This window comes from Terrapene carolina, unplaced genomic scaffold, assembly GCF_002925995.2.
Source record: "Terrapene carolina triunguis isolate 2854851 unplaced genomic scaffold, T_m_triunguis-2.0 Scaffold34021, whole genome shotgun sequence".
Classification (NCBI taxonomy): domain Eukaryota; kingdom Metazoa; phylum Chordata; order Testudines; family Emydidae; genus Terrapene; species Terrapene triunguis.
The window spans coordinates 505,716-530,042 of NW_020698372.1; the positions used below are offsets into that span (position 1 = coordinate 505,716).

The 24,327-nt window shown below is 42.4% G+C and overlaps 1 protein-coding gene across 3 annotated transcripts in view; it reads left to right on the top strand.

The window, feature by feature from the left end:
* The window catches only part of LOC112102153 (transmembrane protein 108), a 251,214-nt gene that overhangs the window by 110,187 nt on the left and 116,700 nt on the right, over nt 1-24,327 (top strand). For all 3 annotated transcript variants that reach the window (XM_024193267.1, XM_024193269.1, XM_024193268.3), the window contains one exon: nt 21,963-22,048. In XM_024193267.1, the coding sequence (XP_024049035.1) occupies nt 22,009-22,048 (40 nt within the window). In that variant the 5' untranslated portion in view covers nt 21,963-22,008. The remainder of the gene's footprint in view (nt 1-21,962; nt 22,049-24,327) is intronic.

Genomic DNA, 24,327 nt, shown 5'->3' on the forward strand with positions numbered 1-24,327 from the left:
GGGGGGGGGGGGGGGGGGGGGGGGGGGGGGGGGGGGGGGGGGGGCAGTCAGGAATGAGAGGAGGTGTTGGATGGGGCAGCAGGGGGCAGAAACGGGTAGGGGGAGTCCGGGAGCAGTCAGTGGACATAAGAACATAAGAATGGCCATACTGGGTCAGACCAAAGGTCCATCCAGCCCAGTGTCCTGTCTACCGACAGTGGCCAATGCCAGGTGTCCCAGAGGGAGTGAACCTAACAGGTAATGATCAAGTGATCTCTCTCCTGCCATCCATCTCCACCACAGGACAGGGAGGGGTGGATGCGTCAGGGGTCCCGGGGGGCCAGCAGGGGGGGTCGGAAGAGGGTAGGGGCCAGACCACACCTGGCTGTTTGGGGAGGCACAGCCTTCCCTAACCAGCCCTCCATACAATTTCGGAAACCGAATGTGGCCCTCAGGCCAAAAAGTTTTCCCACCCCTGATCTAAAGGTTCTAACCCCACTGATGAACCATGTGGATGTCAGTATGGTTCCACACAGTGGAATTTCTGTTCTTTCCAGTTTGTTTGTTTTTAAAAGCCTGTGTAATTTCACCAAAAAGAAAAATCCATGTTAAAAGAACGTTGGGGTTGCAAGCTAAAGCTCTTAATGGTTAGGATGGACTTCAGTGCACAAGATGGACAGTGTTCAGGGAATGAGAAGTTATTCAATGCCTCATTTTCACCTCATTGCTCAGTGTGTGGCCTCCATACTCCATGGCTTACTTACTGCACATTAAACCCTGCTTTGAATACAGAATGATTACTTTCCTTGTGGGCTTTTCTTTGGCACTCATCACTGCAGCATCTGAGTGCTTCACAAACATTAATGGATTTATCTTTACAACGTGCCTGTAGTAAGGTGCAATAATATTAATCCCATTTTACAGATGGGAAAGTGGGGCACAGAGACATTCATGTTAAAAGCATCAATTAATTTTGGATGCCCAATTTGAGATGCCTGTAGCTTGATTTTTCATAGAACTTGGTAATCTATTGCATTTTGTTTGTTCAGACGAGAGCCGAGTGAGTAGCTGTTTTTTTGGTTCAGTGGTCAAACTGAAAAAAAAATCCTTTGGGATTGAACTGAAACTGAAATGTTTTTGGTGTTTCTCACCAAAGCAAAACATAATTCATTTTGGGGCAAACAAAACATTTCATTCAACCCAAAATGATTTTTTCCAGTTTTTCATTTTGTTAAGTTTTGGGGTGTTTACAATAGTAACCACATGGGTTTTCTTAAGTTCCAGCACATATTGCATAGCAGTGGGAATGCCAAAAACTATCTAACATGGTAACATTCAAGTTCAAGCAGCTTATCACCGAACACCTTTCCAAGGTTGGATGTTGGGGAAAAGAACGTCTCACACACAGGAACGTGGGCTTTGTGATAATGAATACAACCCTGGAATCTGTGATCCTGGGCACAACTGGTAAATCCATTGTTGCATCTAGTCAGATATTCTGCTGCAGTATAGAAATCCCACACTGGAGAGGAAGGGGTTAAGAAGCTGCTGTGAGCCCAGGTGGCCCCACTGCACCTGCAAAGCAGGAATAGGAGCTTAGATGGGGGGGAGCAGAGTAGCTCAGTTGCAGGCAGACAGTCAGTGAATCCATGCTCTCAGCTCCTGGTGAGGAGTGTTGCAGGAATGCCAGCTGCCTGGGGAGAGTGACCTGACCAAGCCTACAAAGAAGGGGCCTGTGATTATTTGAAGGTCAGAGACTTTGTCTTTAGCTCTTTACTTTATTCTGAAGGAAGGGAGGGGATTGGTAGGAAGTGATCCAGGGAGGCAGCTGCACAGGGCCCTGGATTGGAGCCCAGTGGAAGGAGCAGGCCCAAGCTCCTGTACCAACCCTTGAAGAGGGGCAGCTATAGAAATGTGTCCCTCAGCGGTGAACTGAGTTGGGGGAAGATACAAGAGACCCTTACTCAAAGAGGCAGCCCTGAATCCCTTGCTTAATCCTGAAGACTTCCCTGTTACTGGAACCTTTTTGTATATACCCCAAAAGTGGGGTAGGGGAGTTGAAAATGTACTGGCCAGAGGGCAGAGTCACTGAAAGGAGAAACCACTGCAAAGCAGAGTAGTAATAAAGGGAAATGCCAGGGAAGAAGTCAAGCTGTCTCACCCCCTGTCTGTCCACTAGGCAGTACCAGAGGTGTGTTCCCCTTCACAGTGGTTTTAAATCTGTTTTTAACCTTTTGTAACAAATCCAGTTAAATTTCTAAATGAAATGGTATTTCAAAATGAAAAGCCAGAACATATTTGTTTTGAAAATGTCTAAACCTTTTGTTTAGGGTTTTGTTTTTTATTATTTGGCTGGAACTAATCACCAAAATTGACCTTACTTCAAGAATATTTCATTTGACCAAAAATGCTTTTTTTTGGGCAAATAAACTATTTGCCAAAAGAAATGCTCTAGTTCAGAACTCAGATCTTGTTGACTTAATTTGCAGCTGTGAGTGCTGAGTGCCTCTGCAATTCAGGCCCCAGGTTTCTCAAGTTGTGCACCTGGAAGATGAGAGCACACAATTAGTGACCACCTGTGAAAAGTTTGGGTTGAGTGACTTGCCCATCATCACATAGGAACTCTGAGGTAGGGATAGAATCCTGTTTTCCAGACCAGCGTTCAGTTGTCTTAATCATGAGACCCTCCTTTCTCTTCTTCTAATCCCTTGCCTCATTCACTACACATCTTCCAATTTCTATAGCAGAAGAGGCAGGGATACTACAGACAACAATCTCCTTCACTATATAACCCTGATTCATTCCCTGAGCACAAGCCATCCTGTGCATGGAATGAGTAAGGGGTTCTTTGGAAAAATAGTATGTATATTTATATTATTATAGTAATGCCTAGAGAATCTCACCTCAGACGAGACCCTTTGGGCAACAGACTGTACACACATAGTAAAATAAAATGTTGCCCCGGGAGTTTACAATCTACAGACAAGACAAGGGATTGGGTGATGGGGAGAAAATCTCCATTTTACTGAAGGGAAGACAGAGGCACAGAGAGGTTAAAGGGGAAATTTTTAAATGCATAAATGGGAGCTGGATGCCTAACATCCCTTTGTGCCTTTTTAAATCTCTCCTTAAGCTGCCTGAGGCCTCGTAAGAAGTCTGTGGTAGCCAGATAAATTAACCACAAGATTATCCTTCCTCCTCCTTGATGTGTTCACTCTTGCATCCCCTCATCTTTCTTCAATAATGCCTCACTGATTTTGTTTAAATGGAGTTACTCTGGCTTAACACTAGTGTAGCTGAGAGCACAATTTGGCCCATCTTAATGACAAGGTAGAAAAAATATCTGACACATGAAACTGCAATTATTATATTTTAGGTTAGGTGAATCGTCCAAGCAGCTGTTTATTGACCTAATTTCCTCATTAAGGATCCCTGTGGTTGCATATTTATTCTTTCCTGTCTGGGCTATTGCTCTTCTGGTCTGTTGTACAACAGACTAGATATGTTGGAAACATGATAGCAAGGGCTGTCATCTCATCTCAGACATGCCAGGAAAAATCTGTAGTAACTCCACTGACCAAATTTGCACTAATGTAACTGTGATCAGAATCTGGTTGTTCATAGTCATCTCTGTTAGGGGAAAGAAATGGCCTTCTTAAAATACTTGGTCTCTGATTATTCTGCTTTAAAAATACAATGGGGCCAAAGCTTGCAGCCCTTATTAAAGCAAAACTCCCACTGAAGTCAGTGAGTTTTGCCTGAGTAAGAACAGCAGGATCTAGCCCAGTTAATGAGGGCTCTCACTAACTCATTTAAATCAACGGTATGCGTGAATATAATCCTACTTGTCAGCATGGCATGTTTCCAAATGCTGCTGTTTGAAAGTTCCTGTTTCCTTTTACATGGATTTCATTCTGGCTTACCTGCAGTTTTACATATATTAGTGCTCCAGCCTACCGAAGAGGGGGAAAGGAGCTCTTTAGCCAATAGCAACCTTGCTAACTGAATAAAGCAAAGGGGAGAAAATAAGACACCTAACGATCAGTGTGCTAAATCCACCCTAAAGCCATCAGACCTGTCATTTAGAGCTAAATCTGTCTGCAGAGCTATCAGTGCTGGGTTAATACTGGCTGGCAATGCCCCCATCTCTCCTTTTCCCCTTCTTCCCTCCCCCCTCCCAAGTGACTGTAGCTAATTCATCATGTTGACACAGAGAGGGCTATTATTATTCAAAGTTGCATAAAAAGTGAATTTATATTGAATAAAACCAATAAGCCAAGTGGCTCTGACATTTAATTTTCTTGGAAACTTCCTGCTGAACCAGGCAAGTCTACATACATTTTCAAAATGAAATACAGTGCTTGGACTACAATCTCAGATGGACCATGAATGAATAATTTGAAAATTATCCGAGCGAGCGTGCACACGCGCACACACACTCTCTCAGCCCCAGTCTTTATGGGACTATATTTCTGTGTGATGCCATGTAGTGTGCTTGTTTTATTCCCTCCCATTGTGTCTTTAATGGTGTATGAAATACTCAGCTATAAAGGGGTTTATATATGGCAGGGCCACTGGCTGATGGTCCCCTATTTTTTTTTTTAATAGAGGAATTGCTTCCTTTGACATCAAACCCTGGAGCTGAAAGTTGAGGATAAATAAGTGGTATCCTTTGAACTAGAGACAGTCATAATAAACTCTAATATGAAATGTCAAGTATAAACCAGTGTACCGTTGTACTCTCCAGCGTATGTTGATGTCAGCCCTCCAAGGCAGAGTAGTCAAAGTGAGCTCTGAAATGCATCTCCCTTCTCTTCTTAGCATATGGAATGCCTGATTGTCTGAAAGGCAGTAAATGGTTCTGTTAAAAGGAGGTTTAACCAGAGGGGCACAAGTCACGACCAACTTATTTTCAGTGGCACATCATCATGCACATGCATTTATGCATTCATCCATCAGTCCAAACCCCACAAATGATTTCTGTTCTCCGAGCACAAGTTATAATTTCATAGAGGAAATCACTTCATTTAGACTCGGGCTTCAAAATGATGGACACTTTTCCAAGGTGAATGGGTGCTACAGAATGACCAATTAAAAGGATATCTAGAAAACATTTCCATTTTAATTATCATGCAACAAATGCCACGCCACAAGGGCAAAAGGATCCAAGGGGGTCCAGAAGCGATTTGTAGTCACTTTTGAGACCTGCTCCATTTATAGTCATTTACTACATTTATGGCTTTACTAGACATCGTTACAAATCATGTAATTGTTATGGGCTTATACTTTATAATAAACCTAAAGTACAATTACTAATGAATGTTAACTGTGCAATCTTAATATTGCATTAAGAATTCAAAAGTCAGTTGTGTGATCAGACCCTGTTTCTCAAATACAATATAGTTTTTCTTTCAGCCATAGATACATCCTGAAAACTTTATTCACTTACACACATGCATTATGATTAAAGCTAGTCAACATTTTCCATTAAACATTTTTAGATGGGAAAAGGCCTTTTTCTTTTTTTCCCCCCAATGAAAAAATTTAAAACCACTTTTCATTTCTTAAACTTTCTTTCAATGAAAAACTGAAAACAGAAATGGTTTAGGTGCCTCGCCCCTCTTCCTTTTTCCTCTTCTCCCTCCCACCCCATTTTGCTACTGGAAAAGATTGCTAGCAAAGACGGGGTGGGACAAGAGAGACAAGCAAGGGAAAAACACTTTTTTTCCCCAGCTTCTGAACACACACAAAATCTGCTTTTGGAATTTCTTGGTTTTCAAAAATTGAAATACTTTTTGGTTTGTTTTGGGGTTGTTGTTTTGTGTGTGTGTGTGTGTGTGTGTGTGTGTGTGTTGAGAAACCAAAGTCTTTTAATACCAACATTTTTCAAAATTTTCCATGAAAAATTAGCAATTTTCAGCCATCTCTCTTTTTATGATAGCTATGGTGTGGTTGTACTCTGAAAATTGCATCTTTTTACCAAATAGATCTACTCTTTGTGTATGTTCTGAGACACATCTGCTTATGTTAGTGACAAAAGATATTTTTTACTCCTGCTGCTACTGCAGAGCCCACACAGCTGAGCACGTGCTACATCAACAGACTTGTTTACTAAGTTCTGATCAATTACACTTGTTCAAAACCCATTGAAGCTACTGGAGCTACACAGCTGTCACTTATGACATAATTCAGCCTACTGTACTCTTATGTTTAGTGATGTGTGAGCAATAAAGAACCTAACCTGAGTCTCCGATAGCAAGCTGAGTTTGTTGGGTTAGTAGTCGGAAACCGCTGTCCTTGTAACTTTACTTCTTCATATGGAAGGAACTGAAACACAATCATTGCAGCACAGGCATGGAGATTTGTTTGTCTTGCTAAGCACTGTGCATATTTTTCTGGACTATGCAGAGGCTTCTCTACCTATATATATATATATATATATATATAAAAAATAGAGGGAAAACCGCATAACCTTCAATACCTCTTACAAGGCCCACAGAAAGGAGCCCTGCTCCTGTGAACATTAGAAGATGTGTGGCTGGGGAAGGCACTTCAAGTCTAGTGTGACCCTTCACCAGTATAGCTTGGAAGCGGGGCTACCTGCCTCGGCTGTGACCGACATGGGAATGCAGGAGAGGCATTTTATTTTTTTCCCTGTGTTGCTCAGAAGTTACAGATATTTCTTACTGGCGGGAGCTGGGGCTTCAGGAGATGTAGGGGCAAGGCAACTTTGTGGGCCCGGAGAGTCTTTTAAACTGAGACCAGGATCAATACATATAAAGATTTCAACAACCAGGGGGAGCCTCACATTGCTGAAAAGTGTGTGGCTACAGCACACAAAACTTTCTCATCTTGAATCTGATTTGATATTAAAAGGTTTTCCTGGCTTTTGGATCCCATAAGACCCTGTAAGAAGGTACTTTAAAATAGCACCAATTACACTGAAATCCATCAGATTCCATCAAATAAAAACCTCTTTTCCTGGGAACACCAGGAGGTTCTTTTCACTAAGGACTATAGTTATGCTGAATTTAAAACTTTCTAGCACCAGCTATTTTGGCACTAGCCTGATTTAAAAAAAATAAAATAAAAACAAAAGTTGAAAGATGTTGTTTTTCCTCCCAAACTCTTTGTAGTTGAACTGTAGTGGTTTTACTCTATTATTATTTAAAAAAAAAACAACTCTCAGGCAGGACCAGGTCTGTAAAATTTTAGCGTAAAAGATGAAAATTTCAAAAAAGCAATCAGTGGCTGAAAACAAGAGATTATAGCAGGAATGTTTGTGTAGCCTTACCCAGAGCTATCATTAATGTTTTCAGCTATAGTACTGTAATGAAATTACTAGTGTGCATGTGCACCAGAGTTCTGTACTGGATGGAATTAGAATTGCTCAACTGTGTCTCATATGCCCTATAACACATAGCTACTGGAGATTCTCATTGAATTCAAGTGGTGGGAGCATATACTTATTTCAGCAGGGAAATGAGTTCTCTCCACTGTTATGGTGAGGTTAGGAGTAATAACCCTGGTGAGTAGAATAGTGAGAACCATAAAGTCCTATGTGGCCACTGATTTGTTACAATTTCAGGTATCTAATAGCATTCTGTGGTTTGTGCTGCAATTAAATGTTAGTTCGTGGCAGAAAATAAATGACACTCTGTGGGACAATCTGTTTCATCTTTGATGCAAAATGACTTGATAACGGTAAACAGATGATTACCTCTTAAATTCAAATGAATTAACAGTGGAAAATCAGAACCGCGGCCACTGGGAGCTGCAGGCAACTGTGCCTGCGGACAGTCAATGTAAACACTGTCTTGCGGCCCGCCAGCAGATTACCCCGACGGGCCATGTGCGGCCCATGGACCGCAGGTTGCCCACCACTGGTGTAACTGCAGCAAAACAAGGGAATAAGGGGGAATACCTTTTGAGTTTAAGTAATGACCTAGAAGAAGTATGAAGTAAAGGAAATATTATCGCTTAAATGCAACTGGGTCCAGATCAATCTTTGGTGACTGGCTTTTAAATTACCAAATGAATCTCCCCCTTTCAACCCTCCACTGTATTCGTGAACAAGCTTTAATTTATCCATGTGCTGCCAGTCAATGTGATATGAGCAAATCTTCTTACAGGCATTAACTTTTGCTGTGAACTCCACAAGGGGCAATGGTGAAAGGGAGAGGCACCTTCAGATACTTCAGTGAGGAGTTACCCTCAGCCTCTGATTTCCCCCATAGGGATGCATGTGCGCACACGTGGGAGTGGGGATGAGGGGAAACAACCCAAACTCAAGAGCAACTGATGTTCTGATTCATCTCCTACTGGAGTTCCCTTTCCAAGGATTTGCTAATGGCAAATAATGAGCTAACTAAATAAAATCCCCTGTGCTGGTGATTCAAGTGTGTGAAGGAGACTCTACAGCTAACACTTAGTGATTATTCCCACCTTTCTCTTCAAGACTTCTCACAGTAGTTCAGCTGATTAAAAGGGAGCCCGTCTGGGCCGCTGGCCTATGTCCTGATGGCTTTCCTGATAAGATCATGGGGCTTAGGTGTGCCAGAGGGCACGCACGCATTCAAAATAGGTGGTCAGGGAAATCCAAACATTAGAGGACCTTTTCATTTACACTTTGGGTTTTTTTCTTCTTTTTGTCTCTCCCACTCCCTCTTTTGACATTTGCCCTTCTCCATCTCAGTGATTTCCCTCCACCCCCCATAAAACTACCAAAGGGGCCAGGTGATCCACTTGTAAGTGGGATTCTGAGTGTCTGCATCAGGGAGCTACAGGCAGCACCAGTGTCCCATAGGATTTTGAGACTAAATTAGAACTCTGGCTGCCTTCATCCCATGGAGCTCCCTGCAGAGAGGGAGCCCTCTACATACAGATCTCTGCCTCACATTCATCTGCCTCTGTGGCATCATTTCCACCACCCTTCCTGAGACCCTGTCAAGGACTCTCCACAAGGCTGGGCGGAGGGCGTGAACGGGTTGGTGCACATATACCCTCACTGGCCCCATGGAGATTACCTAGACATATCTCACATCCTAGGATTGCATCACCTTTTCTGTGGTCATCTCTCAAGAGGGGCGGATGGGGGGCGAGTGTCCCTGGGGCTACCCTTTATGGGAGCAGCGCTGTTAGAGAGTATCAGGATTCCAAAAGCCAGTGATGAGGCTTGGGGAATCTGGCACAGGGAAGAGGAGCTGCAGATCCATTCTCTGGGAGAGGAAGCTGTGCCCTGACCCCTCCCCCAATGAATGATGTGGTTTAGGGAAACTTTTCAAGAGGCACCTCACAGAATATCCTCCCTCCAGGCCTTGTATTGCAAATGTTTCTTCAGAAGCAAGCAATTTGGGCCAGTCTCCTAATAATCACTTTTAAAAAGATGAGCTTTTTTAGGAGCCTAATGATTGGTTCTCTTTTTAATAACAGTAATGCTAATAACCGCTTACAGTACTATAATAACACTCTTCCTAAGGGATCCCAAAACACTAGATCTATGGAGCAAACTGATGATACACAGAGCACACTCCATCCACCAGTGAAATACAGCCATTGCTGAGGTGAAACATGTCAGCTGTTTGATAGTGCACAGGGATGCTACCCAACAGCTTAGAACACAAGGTGAAGCAGAATATTGTATCCAGTTGAAATGATGTAAGGAAATTATTGCAAAGATTTTAACAAATGGGTGCCTAATGTTAGGCTTCTAAGGCCACATTTCAGATCCTAAATGAACTGCCTGATTTTTTTTTTTTCAGTTGACTTTGGTGGGAGCTGCTGGGTGCTCGGCATTTTAAAAAACAGCCCCATTTATTTTGATGCCCAAATATTGGTTTAGCAACCTAATTTGGGCATATGATTTTTTTTTTTAAATCTTGGACTATCCAGGCAGAGCCTTACTCAAGATGGAATATGGCCAGGACACCAACATGAGCACTGCTTATCTTCTGAGAAACCCAATGGCACATGTGTCAGTAGTCAAGGCCATGCTTTTCCACTTTCTACTTTGTGTTTCTTCCCATCTTGTCTGCCCACCCCAGCCATCGCCTTTACAAAAATGTTTTGTGGCTTGGTTGCTCTTCATATCAGTTAAGAATATTTTGAACTACAAAGGGAATGATTAAAAAAGGAGAGAGAAATGTTACATCAGTTGAGTGATGTTGTATTCCTTTCAAGAAAACGTGATGAAAGGTGTCTGAGCAGGTTTTTAAATCTACAGTCAGAGTTTTCTCATGCATTGTATTGTGGGGAAATAGAACTGGGGGGCCTTCCTTTTAATAACCTGAGTAACACCAAAGGCCCAAATTCAGACCCTCTGACAGAGGCTCGGTACAGGACTAAGCTGTTCAATTCCCTGCCAAACTCGGTCAAGGGTCATGACCAGAGGAGGGACGGGGGAGGAAGTAACAGTGGTAAAGGCCTCGGCAACCTAATAACCGCAAGTTTATGAAATACATTAAGAAATTGCTTTTGCAAAGAGCTGATCACTCTTGCAGTTGCAGCTATCTGCAAAATTTTCCAGCTATCTGCAATATTAGCCAATCATAGATCTTCTTTAGGCGTCCCATGGTAACCCCCTCAATCTTTAACCGAAAAACCCTGGAAAATAACATGTGCCTTGAGAAATGTACCCAAACTGGTGCCAAGTACCACCCCTGGGGAAAACCACCAAGCGCCCCCTGTCATAACTATAAAGGGTAGGGTAACAGCTCTCCTGTGTACAGTACTATAAAATCCCTCCTGGCCAGAGACTCCAAAATCCTTTTACCTGTAAAGGGTTAAGAAGCTCTGGTAACCTGGCTGACACCTGACCCAAAGGACCAATAATGGGACAAGATACTTTCAAATCTTGGGGGGGGGGAGGCTTTTGTTTGTGCTCTTTGTTTAGGGGTTGTTCGCTCTTGGGACTGAGAGGGACCAGACATCAATCCAGGTTCTCCCCATCTTTCTAAACAAGTCTCTCATATTTCAAACTTGTAAGTAAAAAGCCAGGCAAGGCGTCTTAGTTTTACTTTGTCTTCTCAACTTGTAAATGTACCTTTTACTAGAGTGTTTATCTTTGTTTGCTGTACTTTGAACCTAAGACTAGAGGGGAGTCCTCTGAGCTCTTTAAGTTTGATTACCCTGTAAAGTTATTTTCCATACTGATTTTACAGAGATGATTTTTACCTTTTTCTTTAATTAAAAGCCTTCTTTTTAAGAACCTGATTGATCTTTCCTTGTTTTAGATCCAAGGGGGTTGGATCTGTATTCACCAGGGAATTGGTGAAAGGTTTCTCAAGGCTTCCCAGGGAAGGGAATTAGCTTTTGAGAATGGTGGCAGCGGACCAGATCTAAGCTGGTAGTAAGCTTAGAAGTCTTCATGCAGGCCCCCACAGTTGTACCCTAAAGTTCAAAGTGTGGATACAGCCTTGACACCCCCATCCCCAAATAAAACACCCAATTCTCAGAAAATAATGAGGAAGGTGCCAGGAAGGGGGGACTGACCCCAACCCCAATTTCTTAACTCCTGACATATTGTTTGTACTTTGCTTGCGGTTTAATGAAATAAAAGCCGCCTGCGAGCGGTCCTCGGGGTGTCAGTCTTCGGACTGCACACCAGTGCACTGATATGTATGTCAATAAACTGGCCTCAGGCTTGAGTCTGTAAACTAAAATCAATGCGTGGGTGTCTTTGACCACGACAGTATATATTAAATCCTAATCTTCCTGACTAAGATCTGCTAGCTAAAGGAAAACCTTGTGTCTGAGCACAGGTCAGTGCCACTTGCTAAGGCCAGCTCTGCTGCTATCATGTTGACAATATGGAGATGGCTGGAGCTGAGAGCTTTTCCACAGAAAGAACAACCAGTATTATCTGAACTTGAATTATGGATCCTGTGTATCATTGTAGTGCAAAAATATTCATTTCCTAATGATGATTTATGTATGTTCAGGTCCAATTCAAAACTACCCAACAACAGCCATGCTCTAGTTCAATTACAAGTTGTTGAGTTAGATTGAGGAGTCACTTGGTAAAATTCTGTGGCTGTGGCCATGCAGGAGGTCAGACTACATGCATCTAGTTGTCCTTCTAGTCGACCTTTTGTGGCTTAGGCTCATCTCTAGTTTTTATCAAACAAATGTATTAAAAGGAAAACAAAACAAAAAAGAGCAGAATAGCAGATGATCAGTCTGCTATGGATGAAATAAGAACTCCATCCAGCCCAGACCTTTAGCCAAAACCCCTGTTGAGTCAAAAACTATTAGTTAGCATTTTTGGCTGTGTTTTATCGCTGTGCAAATCTGCTAACAGCTTGATGGATGCTGGCAAAGCACCAGCATTACTGCTACTCTCAAGCTGCTTTGCACATTTGCCCCTTTCCCCATCCCATCTTTGTGGGCAGTCACCTTGCTTCGCTTTCCATGCCTCTGGTGAGGGGAAGGGAGAGAGATCCTCAGTCTATTCAAGACTCAGTAGGTGGAGACCATTCTACATACCCCTCTGTCCCTGAACTCTAAAAACATTCCTATTTTTTTTTTACCATTCAAAGGTGTATATACAGCACCATAAATGCCATAAATGTGCATGATGCATTACAGAAAATGAAAACATGTCTGATTTTCAAAAGTGCTGAGCTTCTGCAGTTCCCATTGAGCCTGGTCCTGTTCTTGGTTATTCTTGTGTAAATCAAAAGTAATTCCATTGAAGCCAATAAAGTTATTCCAGATTTAAACTGGAAAAATGATTATTAGAATCTAGCCCATTGACTTAATTGGGATTTGTGCTTTTGGTCTCTGACAAACAGGCCAATAGTACCTGCTTATAAACTATATGTCTGTAATATCGTTCAAAACATTCTCTTTTAAAAAAGAAAAGCAACACTTCCTAAGAAGGCTTCAGATTTGAAGTGTTCAGACAGGCCAGTGGCTGGTGCCATAGGGCTTGCAGGAGTGGCTGCTATAGCACATGGTGGGAGTTCTGTGAGCTCAGGGCAACCTGATATCCGCTACAGGGCAGCTTCCACACTAGTGCTCCTTCTGCGTGCATATGGGTCTGTGCTAGTGGTACTGCTCTCTGCTGGACTCCGCAGACGTTCCTGATGCTTTTTTCCATTAATGTGTATTTTCATGTTGCCTTTGCTTCTGAGTTCCCATGCAGATTGGAAGGAAAAGCATTGAATGATAGTTAAAGGTCATTGCCTCTTTCGAAGAGGGAACCTTAGGCCTGTGTTTCCAGTACTGCCGCATTGAGCCCTACATTTTGAAAGCCCCCACACGGCATGCAAATGGTCAACCTGTGTACGATGCCCAATTCACTTTGATATCTGAAACTGTCCCCAGAAGACTGAATTCCTTAACTGCCCCATCTCGATTCCCTACCTGAAAAGTTACACTTGAGTTCCATCTCCTGGCTTCCCAGCCCCTGCAGGGGCATCACTAGAACCACAGAATCAAAGCAGTGAGATGAGAGGAAAGAGGTCTGGGCGGAGAGTGTGTTGATTGAGCACATTCCTGAGCAATCTATGCCAGCCGGGCTCCTATGAAGCCCCAAGAAGAGTTAAAGATGCCTGCCCTCCTTAGGGGTAATTCCTCCCTGTTATGCAAGAGGTCTCGCTAGGACAAGGCCCTTCAAATGGCTTCTGCCTGTACCGGGAGGGGTGAATCCATCCCAAAGAGCATATAGAATAGTCTGTATAATGGAGAGCTCCCCCCCCCTTTTTTTTAGGGAGTAAAAATTCCCCAGAAGTTAGATTGTATACATTATACGAAGATGGTAAATATTGTTTGCTTGAATGCAGCTGTGTTCCAGACAGTGGGAAATAAATCATCACAGGTGATTGAGTGCACATTGAACAAGAACATAGAATTCTTGCTGCAAGGAACCTCACTGCCACTAGCGCTCCCAAAGGGTCCCAGACCTAAATTTTGCCAAATAAAAGCTGGATTTTGGAAACAGGCCACAAAGTTTAAAAACAAATCACTCAAACATGCAAACACAATAAGTCAACTTTGTAATTCCTGTGTAGCCTCAAAAAAAACCCAGGTATAGGAGGATTGGTGTTGTGATGTCACTTGGCCAGTACTGAACCTATGCTCCTGCCCGCATGATATTAAGGGCCATTGTACTGCTGCAAGAGCCATCCTTTGGAGGACATGTTAAATGCAGTGTATGCGAACAACTGAATCAGTGGTGGGTAGTCTGTGAATACAAAAAAAAAAAGGAGGTTCTTACTGTGACACCTTGGCAACCTAGTATTCACCACTTTCATATAATTAGGATATGTTTTGTACAAACTATGCCTTGTGAGGTATCATTCTAAAAGTCTTGATCTCCTAGACATTAATATCTCATTGGATTGCATGTGCTATCAGCCAAACTTCATAACTTCACATATGATATGTCTGTGTTACTGCCACAAGCAGCTTTTCAAGTACAACAGTAAAAAGGCCAAACAACGTTAATAGCTTATTGAGGAAATGCATACAAGCACGAGGATTACCCCAGGAACTGTGTACAATAGAAGCCTCTCAGAGCTAGCACTACACAAGGGGAACTGTTTGACCCAGGTCACAGCGAAAGAGCTTTCCAGCAAGTGGGAAGAAGATTTAAAAGAGGAAAAATGACATCCTGTGGGTATCTCACTCTCCCTACAACAACACACCTGGAAACACCTGAGAAAAAAGACTGAACAGGGGGAAGTGATGGTCCCAGGCTAGAAGGATTTCTAGCCTGTGTATGAAAACCTGAGTAACCCAAGTCGCAAAACCAAGGCAGCTTGTGCCTTAAGACTCTGCCAGCCTGTTTATCACTCAGGGTTTGCTAATTCATATCCTATCTATTTAGTATGTTAAGCTCAGTTTGTGGTTTTGTTTATTTACTAGGTAATCTGCTTTGATCTGTTTGCTAATCACTTGAAATCTATCTTTTGTAGTTAATAAACTTATTTTATGTTTTAATCCAAACCAGTGTGCGTTTGATTAAAGTCTGGGGAAAATCTCAGCTCGGTTACCATAAGTGTGCATCGAGGGAGAGGCGGGTTGGGTGTTAGACCCGTATACTGGTCAGATTTGACCTGGGCAGGATGGTACTGCTCTGGGGTCTGAGGTTGGTGGTTAGAGAGGCTGCAGCTGGGTGTGTCCCTACCTGTGTGAATGATAAACGTGCTGCTGTGACAAGTTGCAATGCCTTCCAAGCTGAAGCTTGCACTATGTGAGCGGGAGCCCAGGTTGGTGGGGCAGAGGTTTCAGTGGTACCCCATTTCCAGGTGGCACTCCAGGGGAAACTGTGTCACACTTACATCTTTGCTGATAGGACTCTATTGTGTCTTTAAGCTACAGCCCACAGAGATGCAGAGATTTGTTGGTCCATCAGCAGCTCCTGAAGGCAGTACACCTCCCTGAGTGGTAGGCAGAGTGGCTGCTACTGAACTCTTACAGGGAGCAGTATTCGCTTTTTCCTGTGCTGCTTGGACAGTTTCACAACCCAGTGTGCAGGTATGGCCATAGCCTTGCGTTACACTGACCTTCCCCAACTCTTACGGAGTATTTCGCATTGCATTAGTACTAGAGTCCCCAGGACATTACAACACTGGAAGCACAAGGGCCAACATTGTGGCTCACCCTTTGTTGGGGCAAAAGAGGGGGTTGGGAGGCTCTATGTGTCTTGTCCCCCGCCCTGCAGAGCTAGGCATAATCTAGGTCAATGTCATCAATTATATTTTCACCAATAGCGTCTCTTTCCAGAGTGATGCATAGCAGGGAAAGGAACCGCTAGGTGTGAGATGATGTTTGGATACAGCGGCTGGATGCTTAATGGGCTGTAACTGTCATGCCTTTTGCCTAGCCCCTTTTTTCATCATCATTTCTTCTATTTCTCATTTATTTCAATTGGCTGATTTCTATCTGACAGACTCAGAGTGGCAAGAGGGCTGTCCAGTGGTTGCTAGGCTTGTCTCGACATTTGTTTTCTATTCGCCTCCATTTCTTCCTTAATTTAAGACACCGTTGATATTTTTTTCCCCTTTCAAACATAATGAACGACTGGATGTTCAGGGAGCTGTCAGCTCTATTGGAGTCTTTTGTCTTCTATTCATCATTATGTCTTCATTGTCCTCTTTAATTTAGCTGAGGCACTAGGGGGATCACTTACTGTGAAAGACAACATTGTCAGCTGTCCATAGGGATTTCACACATCTATTCATCATCCGGTGTGATGCTGCACTATATGTGCAGTAGTTCACATTATAAAGGGCAAAGTGTGTTGGTCCTTTTCAGACACACAACACTTCAGCTAATACTTTTGAACTTGAGTGTCTAATTTTAGACACCAGAGGCTTTGTCTACAAACACTCGCCAGTTTATCTATTAAAAATGGATCAAGCTATATGGTTTATGCACAGACTTGGACTGGTTTAATTACATTGATTTAAAATACACCTTCAGTTATATAATGGTGCAACTTGTAATATAGACAATACCTGAGTTTCAGGGAAGAGCTCAGTGGGAGCTGCTTGGTGCTCAAACTATTGAAAATCAAACTAAGTGAAAATCACTTAGAGGCCTACATATGGATCTAATAGGCACCCATTTTAAAAAATATTGGCCTAAACCCTGATTTATTTATAATAACCCACATCCTAAGAGGTACTCCTAATGCTTCACAAAATATTAAAACACACTGTTTTTAAACAGTTATTTATTAAAAAATAAGAATTATGAAAAATCAATAAAATAAAAATAATACAAAAATCAAAGTAGGTTAATGAATACTATACTACACACACACACACACACACACACTCTCACAATTCCAGACAACATACCTGGATTTCTAATAACAGCTTAATTATTTTAAATGAAAGAATTTTAAAAATCTAATTTATTTTGTATCATTTTACAAAATATGCTGGCTGTTTACTACTTGCATTTTACTCGGCTTGTACAATGAAAATCAGTCCGTTTCAATTTCACTTCAAGACCATGGAGTTACTCTGGGTTTACATTGGCCTACCTAAGACCAGAAACTGGCCCTGGGCATGCAAATTCCATTGTTTATGTGCACGAATAGTGGTGTGCAAAACTCCAAGCACAAATCAATGCTTAATGCAGCTTAGCCCTCCCAGCTACCACTGAGAATCTAACCTACCATTCCTTGGTGAGCTAATTGGAAAAACCTGCCAAGGGTTTTCTCCAGCTCAATTTGGATGCTGTCAGCATCCTAGACCTCTGGTAAACAAGCTTCAGGTCAGGAGAGGGAAGAGATTGCGCTGGCGGCACAGATGGATGATCTTCATTTTGCCTGTGGAAAATAGAAATTACTGGACATACATCCATACTTATTGCAGGTCATCTCTGTAGCATATTGTACAGCTGGCCATTGATTGTTGCTGTCCCATCTCAGAGACAAGGCTGGAGTTAGCAGGATTGTGTTGAGGTGGCTTTAGTCATTTCTGTTTAGTCATTTAGGCTGCTCTCGGAGAATCATGACAACAGCCTGTTTCATGGCCCTCATGTAATTAAAGACTGCATTATAATGCATATGCACAAAGGGGCCAAATTAAGGTTGCACCAGGCAACCTTAATTCTGGCCCTTCTCAACTTTTGAATACTTGACTTTGCAACCTTAATATTTTCTTAACTTCTCTGTGTGTTTGTCTATCTACCAGGGCCGGCTCCAGGCACCAGCGCAGCAAGCAGGTGCTTGGGGCGGCCCATGGAAGGGGGCGGCACGTCCGGCTCTTCGGCGGTAATTCAGTGATGGGTCCCTCAGTCCCTCTCGGAGGGAAGGACCAGCTGACGAATTGCCGCCGAAGAAGCGGCGGCAGTAAAGCTACCGCTGAAGTGCCGCCGATTGCGGCTTTTTTTTTTTTTTCGCTGCTTGGGGCGGCAAAAACGCTGGAGCCGGCCCTGCTATCTACATTTCATTTTCCAACTTACGCTTTCATATCAATTTTTTTTTTATAGATTACTCCACTGTCCTCATGGTGCTGCTTAAATCAGCTTTGAATTGAAGCTATATATACATATTATATTCAAAGCAGTCTGGCTAGTTGAAATTAGCTATATACTGTTCCTAACAACTTCAGAAGTTATTGATAATATATAGTTTTGGGGTGGTGGTGGTTGGTTTTCTTTTCCCCCTGCTAGAAATCTCATAGCTGTTTGAATTTGAAAAGATTAAGATTCTGAACTTCTGTAGAAGGACAGAGCAATTTCAATTACCAAAATGTGGTACATTTTCAAAGCCATTGCATCTGATGTTGATCCCAAATGTAAGGCAATCCACTTGGCTCCGTCACGCCATACTGCCCTTGATCACTATTTCTGGTCCCAGTGCATACAGTCAATGGGGCTACTCAAGTGAGTAAGGGTTGTAGGATCTGTCAGTCTATATGAAAAATCAACCTAGTTTCGGTTTCCAAATTTATCAGTACCTCTGTTTAGAAAATCAACATGACTTTTGCTTCCAAACTTATGCAAAGATTGTCATCCAGAGAAAGACAATCTCCTTGCAATTTCAGCCTGGCTATTGCTCTATGTTTTGTATGCATTGAAAGACACAATTCTGGGGTGGGAGAGAGAAGTATTCCCTCCCGAACACATGCCCCCAAAACCCCAAATGATTTTAAAATGCTATGACCTCCCCCTGCAGTGTGTGTGTGTTTGTTTGTTTTTGTTTTTTTTAACTCGTGTCCAAATTTTGCCCTGACTCACCTCAACAACTTTAATGAAATGGAATGAATTATAAAGTCAAGGCAGAGTTTGGCCCATAGAGCTTTACTCAGTTTACTGTATAGAATTTTATGTAGGCATTACTGAGAAGGTTCACCAGCAACATAAAGATGAGAGATTTCTAACTAAAACCCTGCTTGATGTTTTTTCACCTGGCACAAGTCTAGTTCCTGTCTCCTAGAGAGGCATAAATTATCCTAATCCATTTAAATAGAGTGGTTTCTTACTTATCTAAATATACAAGAGCATATAATTCATTATACACTCCAAGATGGAATTTACACTCAGTAAACACTTAAACACTATGGACAGCAATAGAATGGGGATAGTAAAGAAATGCAAATAATGCCAGCAGGCAGTCAGAAGCATGTGATATTATATCCCTGTAGCCAAGCACAATTCAAAATAATTGGCACATTACACTGATTTCAGGGTTGTGATTAAGCAGCTTTTGGGAGGGGGGGGAGGTTCTTTTTATTTATACCACTTTGCTTTAGTCCTTATTTTAAAAAATCCTGTTTGACATAAGCTGTAAACAGGGCAATGGAGATATTGTAAGTGGTTTGTGCAATGAGGATCTTCTGCTGTGTATATTTTGGTTAATATATTAATTAAGTTATGCTAAACATAGAATTGTGCGATGTCTGTTTTGGAAAATATTGTAATGAACTATCTTATGTCTGGTTTGTGCATACAGGCCCAGATCTTATGCCTTTCACTTCAATGAGTGCAGTAACAGAGCCAGGAGGCCCTGATCTTGCTCCCTTTGATATAAATAGGAAAGCACCTGCTTGTACTAAAAAAATCTTCCTCTCTCCTTTGTTTGCTACTCAGGACAAAATAAAAATGGGTCACTCCTCAGCGGGTTTTCATGATATATGTGGGTTTCACCAACATCATCGTGAACCTCATTTGAATTTAATTTAAAAAAATCAGCGATGGTTACTTTAATTTAGGAGAAAACACAAATGATTTGCACGATACAAACTATGCAAGGTTCCTCATTTTACTAAGGGCTACTTTTTTTAAAATGGAAAAAAAGGAAAGACTGCAAGAGTGATCATTGTCACTGTGTATATAAACTGCTGTATCTGATAATATAACAAAGACTCCTCTTCCATTGCACAACAGAGGCAATAAAAGTGGCAATCCTAGGAGACCTCCCCATGCATGTCAAATATGATTCTTCTGTTTTCATAAATTCCTTTGGCATTTATTCAGTGGAGAAGTGCTATTTATTGTCTTGGCTGGTATATCTGATGTCTTCAAGATATCTCTTAAAGAAGCCCTGAAGGATTTATACCAGAGCACGTTAAAATGACTCCTAAATGCCTTCACTAGTCTGGATGATGAAAAAGGTTGAACTGAAAGCTACGAGATATCAAGTGCTATGTAGTGTTGACTATTTTTTATTGAGAAGAATTCAGGAGAATTCCCTCAGCGTTCTATGTATAATCTCCTATCAGTTTTAGAATTTTGAATGCTATTCTCTCTTTGAGTACCAAGTATGACATTATTCACAGTGTTTGCAGTGTTGTTGTAGCAGTGTTGGTCCCAGGCTATTATACAGAGAAGGTGGGTGAGGTAATATCTTTTACAGGACTAACTTCTGTTGGTGAAAGAGACAAGATCTGAAGAAGAACTCTGTGTAGCTCGAAAGCCTGTCTCTTTCACCAACTGAAGTTGGTCCAATTAAAAATATTGCCTCACCCTCCTCGTCCCTCTATTATTCATAGTGACATTTTGGAACCATATTTGCATTGTGCTTCTGATTTATTTTAACCTTGAGCAGAACAATGTGATTGTGATTAATTTTTACATATTTTTAAGAGAAAAATATCTATGCAAGTTATTGAAAACACATCTTACAACTAAAACACATTTTTATCAGTTGCTGCATAAACTTCTCAACACAGTACTCTAGTGTTCACTGCAGTGGAGGAGAGGAAAGATGACGTGTCTAAACATTTTTTCCACTTTCCCAAGATCTGCTCCACTCAGGAGAAAGGCAGAGTCGCCATGGAGCCAGTTTTATGGTTCCCCAGCTGACCCAACTCCAACCCCAGCCCTGGCATAATTTAGAGCACCCTAGGGGCTGATCTAAGTTACGATGGCTGACTGTGGACCAGCTGAAAATTTTCAGAATAATACTGTGCTCCACCTACTTCTCCACCATCATTTTGAGACCCTTCCCTTGCCAGGAGACTTCTCAAGAGGACAGCTGTGGGCAGATCCCATCCCCTTTGTCTCCACTGTTTCTGGCCCTTTGTGTTACCTGAGCAGCATAATTTGGTCCTCTCAGTTTAGCACAACCATTTGTATCCCTCATTTGAAGTCTTTGGGTCAAAAATACTACAGTGTTGAGTGTTATATAGACAGATGGATACCTGAGGTATCTGAAATTCACTTCTGCTATGCCAGTGGTGGGCCTTCCCCACATACACAATCCAAAATGGGCCTGCTTAGTGGAAGTCTTGTGATATGGCCAAATAATGATTTGGGGCTAGACCAAGATCACCAAACTCCTTGTGATTTGCATTTGAGTACACACCACGGTTAACATCCACTGGGACACCCAACATTTATCAAAAATGTATTTGTATCATTTTAAGACTCCCATTAAAGGATTGAATTTGCTCCACTGCTGGTAAAGACCCACTGTCATTTCCATGATAAACTAGCATTTTTGAACAGTTGATAATTTGGCTATAAATTTGCTATGTGCTGGATTTTCACAGATAAATCCTGTACCTGGGAATTAATGTTTTCATCTTGAAAATCCCTCAAATAGCGCACACATACCCAATATATTTCCAAAATCTCCAGAGGATCCTTCATTGTCCATTGGATCTTTAATGCACATTTTAAATATTCTGGACCTATTTCTGTCCTCAAGTAAATCAATCAATGGATGAATTGGCTAACTAAGCCCCGCAGAATCTCACTTAGGGTTTATCAAGTCCCATGCACAATACAAGAATAATTTCTTAGTGCTGATGTTCTATGCCCTTGCTTTGTCATCTCAGTTTTGTGCCTGCCTTTCTGACCACAACCATGCCTGTACCAATGTGCTGTTTGCGGAGTCTGGATAAAATGTGTAAAACAAAGACAAGGGAACCAGTTTCCCTTTTGCTTACCTACATTACTTTCCTATGCAGCTGCCTCTTGGCAGGAGGGAAAATAAAATGTGACTTCTGCTTGCAATAAAAAATGTGACTTCTGCTTGCAATAAATAATTGATTTTTTTTATTCTTTTAATTTTCTAGACAGAATCATGAATAAACTGGCAGACAAGCAGGACCAGATGATACCATGAAGAGAAGTTTACAGGTCCTCTATTGCCAACTGTTTCGTAAGTAGAGATTTACTTTTTCATTTATTGTGAGAAATGTATGATTCAATGTCTCTCTAAAAATAGTAATCGAAGCACCAATTTAGGGAGATCCTTAAGCATGTGCTAATTTTAAGCACATGAAGGGTCCCAATGAAATAAATGGGACCCTTCATGTGCCTAATGTTAGGCATGTGCTTTAAGTCCCTTGTTCAATTGTGCATTTGGAAGCACGTTAAGAAAATGTTCAATCTTCAGCTGATTTAGTAGAGTCTCATTCAAAGGTGAAAATGCAGAGCAATAATCATCTAAACCATAAGAATTCTCAGAGGAATGAGCTGTAAGAAGGTTGGGGATGGTGGTTGGTAGCAGGAGGTACTGGGGTATATGGCCCTTTAAGAGTAGAGTTTGCGGGGGGGGCTGTATACCCCAGTATGACCTGTTCCAAGGATTTGGAATGAACAGAGGCCCAGGTAATGGCCAGGCAGTTGAAGAGGGGAAGCGGGAGTTTGATGCGGGGAAAAAACCCTGGACACTATTCCTTTAAGGGGCCGTGTAGGGTGGGGTAGGGCTCTCTTTTAGCCATTCAGGTGGAGCACTCTGGAGGAAGGTAGTGTCTAGACTGCCTTGTCCCCAGGGCCGGCTCTGGCTTTCTGACTGCCCCAAGCAAAAAAAAAAAAACAAAAAAAACCGGCGGCGTGGCCGGAGTCAGGGTGCAGGGGGACTCCCTGCCCTGCAGATGTGCCCCGGCTAGCGGGGGGAGGGGGAGGGAGCGGGGGGAGAGAGAGAGAAGGGGGGCGGCCAGGCGGCCCCTCCGCCGTGCCCCCTGCTGGGGGGCTCCGCACTGCTCCGGTTGGCTGGGAGGGAAGGACGCGGGCTGCCCTGTCGGGCTTGCTGCAGGGCACTCCTGTCCTCCACGCCGCTGCCCCCTACAGGGCGGCCAGAGCGGAACAACAACAAAAAAGCGGCCGTGCAGCCCTAGGATTGGGCGGCTGGTGCCTGGAGCCGGCCCTGCTTGTCTCTGAAACAGGGGAGACACTGGCAAGAGAGGGAGGTCAGAGCCAGAAGGCTAAACTCCAGGGAGAGACAGATGTGAGAGGTGACCCTATGAAGAGCAGGCTGCAGGGCAAAAGCTCCTTGTGGATGGCAGAAGAACCAGAGATAAGTATGAACCTTTGGAGTGCAATGATGGACTTGGCTGGTCAAACTGGGTATTAAACCAGCCGCAAGCGGAGGGTGATTGGTCTTATAAGAGAGGCTGTGGGGAATCTGTAAAGGGCACTGAAAAGGGGGAAGAGAGGGAGGCTGCTGCAAAGGGATCTCTCTAGCCGGGAGGGGTTGCTCTGTAGTGGCAGCCCTGTTACACAGGATATAATGTTTTGCTTCTGCACTGTTTGCTCAAACTGTCTTGGGTTGGTAATACAGGAAAGCTGTTACCAACTAATAATTGATTATTCAGTAATCTATGTGAAATGCATCAGTGGCTTCTGCCTACTTCTCAGTGGACGGAAAACATCACAATAGGCAACCTTGGTGGTGGTCTCAACATAAAGACCAAAGTAGGAATGGAAATGGAGACTGAATTACCCTCCCACACCTAGAGGTGGGCCCGCCAGATCATGGGTTAGGCAAGACAATGGGAAGAAACCTGGATTGCTGTTTTATGTGTTTGTAGATAGATGGAATCCATCTGTTCTCAGTGCTGTCAATCTGGCAACTTTCCTGGGGAATAAATTCACTTCCACGTTTTAGAAAGAAAGTAAATTTAAAAAGGGGGGTGCAAATATGATCATTGCTTATTGTTTGTTAATGATATTTTACAAAGTTAGGTGTCTGTTCACAACAGCATTCTGGTTGAATTTTTTAATGTTATCACCTCACTTCATTAGAATTTTCATCTGTCTGATACTCATTGTGCTACCCAGTTCCATAAAGAAACCTAGTTATTAGGATCTCTTACGTTCATTCTTCACATTGCAGTGATGTTTTCCCAGTCACTACTAATCTACTTAACTAATCTTTTTTTTAAAGGCGCCAAAGTCTTACTATAGTTATCTTTAGAGTCCCAGAATTCATACTATTTGAACGGGTGCATGGGACTTAAAATTCTGTTCCATGGAGGACAGCTAGGTCACTATCAGAGAATAATGGTCTAAGCACCCAGAGTTCAACTGTGAGGGATATATCTTCTATTGGTTTGTTAGAAAAATAACCCTAAATATTAGTAGGTTTTATAGATGATCATGGGAATCCATTTACTGTTCTTCATTGTCATAAGGATGCTAGCTTGGTTATTCTTG